At 40.5% G+C, this 10,213-nt stretch overlaps 2 protein-coding genes across 2 annotated transcripts; both read left to right on the forward strand.

Annotated features, from left to right (window-relative positions):
• Positions 1-2,190: 2,190 nt before the first annotated feature.
• LOC130746350 (probably inactive receptor-like protein kinase At2g46850) lies at positions 2,191-6,449 on the forward strand. Its single transcript, XM_057598954.1, has 3 exons — positions 2,191-3,572; positions 4,350-4,433; positions 5,217-6,449. The coding sequence occupies exons 1-3, from the start codon at positions 2,798-2,800 to the stop codon at positions 6,284-6,286; spliced, it is 1,929 nt and encodes a 642-aa protein (XP_057454937.1). The 5' UTR covers positions 2,191-2,797; the 3' UTR covers positions 6,287-6,449.
• Positions 6,450-7,307: 858 nt separating this feature from the next.
• On the forward strand, positions 7,308-9,776 carry LOC130744819 (uncharacterized). The gene has a single exon (XM_057596968.1). It carries the CDS (start codon positions 7,308-7,310, stop codon positions 9,774-9,776), a length of 2,469 nt encoding a protein of 822 aa, XP_057452951.1.
• Positions 9,777-10,213: the final 437 nt, after the last annotated feature.

Genomic DNA, 10,213 nt, shown 5'->3' on the forward strand with positions numbered 1-10,213 from the left:
AAAAAAAAAACATCAACTAGAATGTTTATTTTGAAGGTAAAAAAGTTTGCTCTTTATTTCAACTCTCCATAGTAGATCAACTTGAAAAGTGAAGTATCACCGTGTTCGGTGAAACTTAAAATCGTTTTTACTTTAATATTGTTTATAACCTGCCTCCTGCCTTCAAATGTAGCACTGGTTGGAAAAAGAAATACACCAATAAGTATAAAAATTGAAAATGAATATTTTGGTTCAAGTGGTACATGTTTGATTATCTTTAAGTAAGATCTCGAGTTCGAATCTTGTGAATTGAAAAAATCTTATTGAAAAAGTTAACCCCATCATAATGTGGATGTTCTCAGCTCGAACATGTTTGTCTTACACCAAAAAATCTAACCAGCACTGTTATAGTTTAATTTTATATCTAAAAGTAACAATAATTACATATTGGATCATGTTAAAAACTCGTCACTAGTATCACTGCCAACCTCCACTACACCACTTTTCATTTCATTGTCACCGCCTCGACAACCACCGTCATCACAGCCACCATCAAGGCCTCCACCGTTGTTGTCGTTGCCACCATCGCTCCTACCACCACTAGTACCCATTTTCATCTCATTGCTTTAAATGTTTAAGTTTCACCAAAATGAAAATATTTTTTTTTTCCTTTGATCATATTTTTAAAGATATTTTTTAAATATTAACAAAACGTGTTTTCAGTTTCTTTTCTATTTAAAAAAAAATAAAAATATGAATTTTTAAAATCAAATATCTCCTCTACATTTTTTTATATTAAAACCAATTTATGTTAAATATGGTGTAAATGTATGTATTTTTAATTTTCAGTGGTGATCGGTAAACACCACATTTTTTTAAGACATACACCATTAATTTGTGACCATTTTTGACAGTAAAAAGTTGTAGAGTTATTTTTCTAAAACTCTATAATTTTATTTTACATCAAAAAAATAATTTGCATCCGTCAGGAATTGATCCCTTAACTTCCCACACACACCCAACCCACATGTCCTATAAGGGGGCGTTTGTTACATGGGTATGTAAAACATTCCTGGGAATGATGGGTGTGAGAATGTAGATTCCTTTGTTTGGTATAAGATTAGGAAAAAAGATACTCAGGCATGAGACATTTCCAGGGAAAAGATTTTAGTTCATTTCAGCAACTCAGGATTCCTGGCTTCAAGGATGACTATCTTGCATTCCCATGGGAATGGAAGTTATTTCCCACTAACTATCATTTTTATTTCAAAATTTATATTTTTAAATATTTTAATTAAATAAATTTTAAAAACATACCTGGGAATTGAATCTATCAACCAAACACTTTTTTAAAAGATGTCCGGGAATAACATTCTCATCATAATATTTCTGGGAATCCACTTACCCGGGTATGATTTTTGATAACTTGTAACAAACGCCCCCTAACTCTTACCACTTAAGCTATCATTCGGGGACTAAAACTCTATAATTTGTGTGGCAATGACAGGCATATATAATAAGATTTTACCATTACAATAAAATTATTTTAAACGTCACTATTATGTCCCATGGATTAACCTGTCACACCTCAATTCACCTCTATAAAAATTTTATAGTCGTACATTTTTGCTTTAAAAATATGTAGAATTCTGCTTGCCTTGATACAAACACTTCTCCAAACACAAAACAAAGTTAACCTTAGCGCTAATTTGGGCTTTACGTCCCGCCATCGTTTTCTGAAGCACCAATGCACTACACTCTAAACTGTATAGTACCATCAGCCCCACACTTCACTGAATATGAAAGAAAGAAAAAATGTGAGCAACACTCATTTTAATACTCAATTTCAAACGTTTTTGTATTAATAGGTTGAAATTTAAGTGTGATTTATTGGAGTGACTCACATGAATTTTAACATGATCAAAGAAAAAATGTTACTTTTTTTTGAAATTTATAAAAAAGTGTTACTGATATGAATATTAATAAGATTATGATGTAGGTTTCACTTTTTGTAAGGTACGCATCGTAACATTGTTGACAGATCTGACATTCCGTAATTCTGAAACTAGATTATTTATTTTATTCCTCATTGTGTGCTCCAATTCTCAGCTTTCCCATGCAACTTCACCACACTCTATGATACGTAAACTAAGTTTCAATTTTCAACAAGGTTGAAATGCTCACACCCCTTGGCCACGCTCACTCTACACACTCCCCCACATATTATTTTGGTACCTATTGCACCCCATTCCACAGACCAATCGTCTCCCTCTTCTCCAACTTCTATGCCCTTCCTCATTACCCAGTACCTCCCTGATCTCGCCACGTCTTCATCAGCCTGTTTCTCATTGCATATCTCAAAACAAATCTTCATCAGAAACATACTATGTACTGTTATGTTTCTATTCATGCATGTAAAATGTTTGATGTAATGTATCTTAGAAGTATGACTATTCATGTGTCATTTACAACTTAGGCTATCGAGATAATTGATTCATGACATGGTATCAGAGCGTCTATGATTAAATGATATAGAGTTCAATCATTGCTGCTCCCAATTTATTCTAGTAATAAAAAGCTGAGTTTCAGGATGTGATTAGTAGGTCTGTGCATTGTTCAAGCTTCAAGCCCAAATAAACTATTGCGTGAAAATGTGTGTTGGAAATATTATCATTCATGTGTTATTTACCCAATAGCTTAATTATACCTTCAACATTTTCTCATTATTTTATTAGTGTCATTTTCCATTATGCAATAAAAGGGGTGCCATGAACTCTTCTTCCTTTAGAGTCAAACAGGCCTTTCACTGCCACTACCAATGTTGAGTTCTTTTGTTATTGTTAGTTTTGGATTTCTTGTGTTCTTGCCATTTACTTGTTCCCTCCAAGTGCAAGCAAAACTAATTGAACCCCCTTTGCATCCAAATTCTTGCAATGAAACATGTGGGAAGTTTCATGTTCCTTTTCCATTCTATGTCAATACTTCTTGTGTGTCAGTTTCCCCTGCTTTCCACCTCTCTTGCTCAAATTCAGCTTCCCTTCTGCTTAAAATCGGCTCAGAAAACTATCCGGTTTTGGAGTTCTTCTCAGATGGGTTGTTAGTAGGCTTTCCAGGCACATCGCCTTGCCGCCAGTACAATGACTTGAATTCATTTGGTGAAGGTTTTGGAGGAAAGGACTACTTTGGAGTCTCAGTTGATAATGTCATTGGTCTCTATGACTGTGAGGATTCTTCGCTATGCAAAGCGAATTGTGAAACGATTAACCTTCCTGGTTGTGATGGAAGTGGCAGTGGTTCCCTTGGCTGCTGTTATCCACTCTCTGACCACAGCGTATGGCATCTTGGTGAAGGCTTTTCAGTGTTTTCTCAGTTTGGATGCAGGGGATTTTCTAGTTGGGCTGTTTTGAGAGGGGCATATGCAGGAAAACGTGGGGTCAAATTGGAATGGGGTGTTCCTAGAAACTCCTCCAAGGATGTTTGTGCAAGGAATGCAGAGATTGTTAATGCTACAGCAATTGCAGGAGGTGTAAGGTGTGTTTGTCAAGATGGATTTGTTGGTGACGGGTTTGCTAATGGAACAGGATGCTTGCCGGGTGAGTAGTTGTTTTCACATCTTATATTGACAATTATCTTATTCTTCTGCTTTCATCTGAAGTTCATAATCTTTATTTTAGAAACCCTCACAATCAAATGCTAAGAAATCCCATCATGTGGCCTTACATCTTGATTTGTTTGCTCTAGCTCAAGTGGTAAGAGCTAGGGACATAAGGGTTGGGTGGGATGAAGGGTGAAGGGTCCAGGGTTCGAACCTTGATGATGACTAATTTACTGACATTACTAACAACTAACATTTGCCTATAGAAAAAAACAATCAAATGCTCAGAAATCCCATCATGTGACCTTACATCTTGATTTTGTTTGCTCTTTTTCTTGACTTCATTAGTCATAGAAAAACCATTATTTTCTCAAATAGCACAAGCAAGTTGTGAAACTAAGGAATAGTATAATAGTTTAGAAACTTATACTAATACTTGCATCACCTTAAGGAAAAGTAAGGTCACTTATATGTACACAAGACTTGATAGTACAGCATTGGACTAACTTATAAATCTGTAATGACAATTCTTTATGAAAGTGTCAGGCAATAGGCCTTCTATTTTGAAAACTGTTCACGAGTGATACTTGGCATATGTGAGATAGCAATTTCAAGCTAGGTAAAAATATGATATACACATTGAGATATTATTGTTATCTTCTCTCTTTATGCAGTAAAAGGATTTTTGGGTTCTAAGTCCTTTAAATTGCTTAGTTATTGGGAGCAATCTCCATTCAGCTCTGATACTTAATTTTGATTGATGTATCTATTGCAGCCTGTATCAAGGATGGACATGAAGCATATGGAAGTGATTGCCACATAAAAAGACATGATCAAAGAAAAATGGTTATCATTGCTGGTAAGTAGCTACTAGCATTGTAAATATCTAAAACTTATGCTGAAGTCTTTTGTGTGCAAAATCGCAACCAGTGAGACATATTGAATTGATGAAATCAAAGGGATTAAGGATTGGTTCCTATTTACAATTTTTCAACATCCTCCCTTCATCAGTATAATGTTGAAATCATGCTCAGCTATGTTAGAGTAAAATATGTTGGAAATTCAAGTATGAGTTTGAAACCTCACATTGGTTACCGATGAGTTAGATAAAAATACTATAAAAGAATTTAGGGTGAAGAATTGGTGTCAACTTCACTTTGTGATTTGTAGCCTTGACCATTTGGCTTCCCTAGACCCCCATTAGCTCAAGGTTTTTAGTGAAACTATAATGTCAAGTTCATTAGCATTGGCATGACGTTCAAAATAAGCTTTTCAGAGACTTCTTTCTTATATCTCTGTGATTCTCAACATCCTCTGCTACCAGTTTTTAACCTCTAATGTCAGTTTTGGAACTTAAAAACTGCAATGAAGATTTTGGGTGAAATTCTAAAGCCAATAATAAGGGTGTTTAAAACTTCACATTCGAAAGTCCTAAAAATCAGTTGTAGATTAATGTTATTGAAAATTAGCTGGTGACCTTGAAATTGTAGAGAAAAGGAAAATGCATACATTTCATCTCTCCAGAAAGTACAATTTTTTAAATTAAAGGGGAGAGTCCACTTTAAGCATACTTCAAAATAGGGCAGTATGATTTACTCTTATTGTCTTTCTGAGTCAATCTAATGACATCCGTAACATGCAGGAATCCTCGGTCCAGTTATTATTGTTGCCTCCTTGATTGTACTATTTTATCTTCTTAAAAGAAAAGAAAAGCCAGGAATGTTTGATGCTGAGCAGGCTTATTATCATAACATTTCATTTCGCAAAGGTTGTAGAACTCGACTATTCAGCCACCGAGAGCTAGAGGAAGCCACCAATGGTTTTGAAGAGGGGAAGAAGCTCATGCACGGAAATAACGGGACAATGTTTGCTGGAGTTCTCGGAGATGGATCTCACGTAGCTGTCCACAGGTTAAAATGTGGGAATGAGAAGGACATCGTGCAAGTCCTGTCACAAATTGAGGTTCTATCTGCTATTGTACACAGGAATGTGGCGTGCCTTCTTGGATGCTGTGTTGACCCTGGTTACAATCCCCTAGTGGTTTATGAATACCCTGCAAATGGTACCTTGGAGGAGCATTTAAGCAAGAGTAAAGGGCAAAAACTTGGTTTAGATTGGTATAGGAGATTGACTATTGCTGCAGAAACAGCCAGCGCTGTTGCATTATTACATTATGAGAAGTCTCCTCCTATATTTCACCATAACCTCAAGTCTAGCTGCATCTTCCTAGATGATGATTTTTCTGTCAAGATTGCAGGATTTGGGCTACTTAGCTCTGATGTTAGCTATGAATCTCAGTTTGTAAAGAACCGCGAGTGCTTTCGCTTCTGCAAAAATGATGTCTATGACATGGGTGTGGTGATTCTTGAGATCATCTCAGGCTCAAATCACTTGGACTCTCCTACTTCAGCCTTGCAGAAAATAAGAGATGGGAAGCTAGAAGAAATTGTTGATCCACTTCTTTACTATCATGAGCAACCGCATAATCGGCAAGAGCAGATACAGGTAATTGCAGACCTTGCAACAAGATGCCTGCTATTTGGTGCAGATGGAAAGCTGGGAATGATCGATGTTGCTAGGGAGTTGGTACACTTAACTAAAGAGATTCCTGATGGAGGGAGCATGAGAGGGCCTTCACTGGAGGAGACATTCTCAAATTCAAGCCTTCTTCAAATGATATCAATGTCTCCTGATTCTATGAATATTCCTTGAAGAATTTTCCTCCTTCATGTGTATGTGTGCATTAGAAATCCCCTACGTACCACTGTACATCTTGAATGAATTAAATATTCTGGTTCTAACATGCTTTACTAAGCTGTATTATGCGCTTAATGCCACTTAAAAATTGAATCAGCAGCTATTTACTATTTATGCATGTGTGTGAATCATTTTCTGAGTTTACTTATGGGGTACAAATACAAGAATTTTGTTACAAATAATTGCATCATGACTAATTAACTTAGTAACTATAAGATATGAGTGCAGCTCTAATTCCTGGTCACTAAGAATATTATCACTATAATAGAGAAGAAAGAGGTGCAGAGCTTTGACAACTAGGAAGCTGCTCATGTCTTACAATTTTGATCTCAATTTTCTACCAGAAACACTGAGAATCACAATCAAATAACTACAATATAAAAAAACATATGTTCTTTGAATATGTTGGTAAATATAATCCCTTTTTAAAGTTAAGTGATTATCTCTGGCCACAACTGGTCAAGTAATGCTTGCCAAGCCAGTTACAGCTGGTTGTCATTCCTTAAAAGAAGTTTTTAGGAATGATAGCCTGGTGACGAACCCACATGAGAGCTTAGTTCATCAGGAGGTTGCGGGCCCTAAGGTTTGGAGGGTATATTCCAGGAGGGGTAAGAAGGGGATAGATAAGTAACTGCCTAACAGAATAGAGAGAGAGTGAGTGATTGTATTGACTCTAGTATATAAGGAGAGTAAGGGGGGTAGAGAGAGCATCTTGGAGAATCCTAGGCTAAAAGTATGAGTAGGAAGCATTAGCTTCCTATAGGAGCAAGGCTCTGGGCAGATTCCGGGAGCCATTCCCCCTCTGTAAAACTTTCTACTAAACATCAATAAACAATCATTGTTAGTTCATTTACCTGTTAATTGCTTGACTGTGAATTCTGAGTTCTTGGTTCTTAACAATTTGGTCCGACCTGCCGGATCCTTTCGTCAGGGCCAGTGAATGCCACCCCGGAAATCCAAAACCACAATAGTCCCTATGGAAGCGAAGATCGACGCGTTGGAGACGGAGCTCGCGGAGGTTCGATCCTCACTGGCGGCGGTTACGACGGCGGTCAAGGATTTGCCGACGTCGCTTGTCGCGATGATGGAAAAATCACTGGGAAAATCCTTTCGTGCTGAAGAGTCCAGTGTGAATCGCGGTCCCGGGGGAGTATCGGGAGTGAAGAACGGAACATCGGCGCAGACGCCAGATCTGACGCTGGGAGCGGAGACGGAACGACGATCACCTCAATTGCACAGCGACGCGTGGACTGAGTTTCGACACTCAGTAAAGAAGGTGGAGTTACCTCTCTTTGATGGTAAGGATCCTGCTGGTTGGATCTCGAGAGCAGAGGTATATTTCAGGGTTCAAGAAATCTCACCGGAGGTGAAGGTTAGTCTAGCTCAGTTGAGCATGGATGGTCCCACCATTCATTTCTACAACTCGCTATTGGAAGCGGAGGAAACACTCACATGGGAACGACTGAGAGAGGCGTTACTGGAGCGCTACGGTGGACACGGCGACGGTGATGTGTATGAACAGCTAACGGAGCTCCGTCAGCGAGGCACCGTGGAAGAGTACATCACGGAGTTTGAGTACCTCACTGCTCAAATTCCTAAGCTGCCCGACAAGCAATTCCAAGGTTACTTCCTCCATGGCTTGAAGGAGGAGATCCGGGGGAAGGTGCGGAGCTTGGCGGCGATGGGTGGAGTGAACCGATCAAAGCTGCTGGTGTTGACAAGAGCAGTGGAGAAGGAGGTTAAGGGCGAGAACGGGTCGGGTTACTCCCGGAGCACCCGATTTGGGGGAAACCCAAGCTACAAGGGTGGATCAGGGGTACCGAGTCGGGTTGGTGGAACGGATTGGGTATGGGTCAAAGGCACTAAGGAGGGAGGGCCCTCAAACAAGCCCAATTACAATGGCCCAAAAATGGAAACAAAAAACCCAGGCGAGCAAAAACGGATTGGGCCGAGAGATAGAGGCTTCTCCCACTTAACTTATCCACAACTTCTGGAGAGAAGGCAAAAGGGCCAATGTTTCAAATGTGGAGGCCCCTATCACCCTCTTCACCAATGTCCAGATAAACAACTCAGAGTTTTAATCGTGGAAGAAGGGGATGAGGATTCAGAGGAAGGAAAGGTGTTAGCCATGGAAGTTGAGGATCCAGAGGATGAAATTCAAGGAGAGATGAGCATGATAAGCTTCTACCACATCGCAAACAAGCCTCAGGAACAGCCACGCACCATGAAGCTTCAAGGAACCATCCAAGGCGTACCGGTATTGGTGTTGATCGACAGCGGGGCAACCCACAACTTCATCGATCAGAAGCTTGTCCAGCGTATGGGTTGGGAGGTGGCAGATACCCCACGAATGACCATCAAGCTAGGTGATGGGTTTCAGTCTCATGCCAGAGGTCGATGCAAAAGCATCGATTTGGAGGTGGGGCGCTATCAGCTCCACTGCTCACCTCACCTATTCGAATTAGGGGGACCTGATATGGTCTTGGGCATCGAGTGGTTGAAGACACTTGGGGATACGATTGTAAACTGGCAAACACAGAAAATGCGATTTTGGGATGAGCAACAGTGGGTTACGTTGCAAGGTCTCAATGCCGGGGAAGACACCATGGTCGCTCTACAGCAGACTTTACGCAAGGCCAAGGCTGAAGCTACTGGGGTCCTCTGCCTCTTTGGGCCTGCCCGACAAGAGAGGACTGAAGGCAATCACCTCACCGACACACAACAAGGAAGCCTTAGTAGCCTGATGGAGAAGTACGACAAGGTCTTTGAAACCAAGGCAGGATTACCACCCAGCAGGGGAAGGGAGAACTGCATAAATATCAAAGAAGGACAGGGACCGGTTAACGTGAGGCCCTACCGTTATCCTCACTTGCACAAAAACGAAATTGAAAAACAGGTAAGGGAGATGCTGCAAGCAGGAATCATCAGGCAGAGAACTAGTGCGTTTTCAAGTCCAGTAATTTTGGTAAAAAAGAAGGACAGTACGTGGCGAATGTGCGTAGACTACCGCGCTCTCAATCGGGTCACGATACCAGATAAATTTCCGATACCCGTCATTGAAGAACTCTTGGATGAGTTACATGGGGCACGGTTCTTCTCCAAATTGGACCTGAAATCTGGTTATCACCAAGTGAGGGTGCGAGATGAAGACATTCACAAAACCTCCTTTAGGACCCATGAGGGGCATTACGAGTTCTTGGTAATGCCCTTTGGTCTTATGAACGCCCCTTCCACATTCCAGAGTTTGATGAATGAGATATTTAGGCCAATGTTGCGGAAAAGAGTTTTGGTATTCTTTGATGACATCCTGGTCTATAGTAGGGACTGGGAATCACATCTCGCTCATTTGGAGATGGTGTTGCAGGTTTTACAGAAACAACGGCTGACGGCGAACAAGAAAAAGTGTAGCTTTGCCAGAAAACAGTGGAGTACTTGGGCCACATGATTTCAGAGTATGGAGTAGCGGTTGATCCCAATAAGGTTCGCAGCGTTATTGATTGGCCCGTCCCCACAACTGTCAAAGGTGTTCGAGGGTTCCTTGGACTCACGGGATACTATCGGAAGTTTATACGGAATTATGGTACAATAGCCAAGCCCTTAACTGAACTGACCAAGAAGGACGCGTTCCAATGGGGACCCTCTGCCCAACAAGCTTTTGATGCACTCAAGCAAAAGCTGACCACGGCACCGGTACTGGCTCTACCAGACTTCGTCAAGGAATTCCTATTGGAGTGTGATGCCTCGGGAAGTGGGCTGGGAGCTATCTTGATGCAAGGAAAAAATCCTATAGCATACTACAGTAAGGCTTTGGGGGTGCGGAATTTAGCCAAGTCCGCCTATGAGAAGGAACTAATGGCGGTGGCGCTGGCCATCCAACACTGG

Source organism: Lotus japonicus, chromosome 3, assembly GCF_012489685.1.
Source record: "Lotus japonicus ecotype B-129 chromosome 3, LjGifu_v1.2".
Lineage (NCBI taxonomy): Eukaryota > Viridiplantae > Streptophyta > Magnoliopsida > Fabales > Fabaceae > Lotus > Lotus japonicus.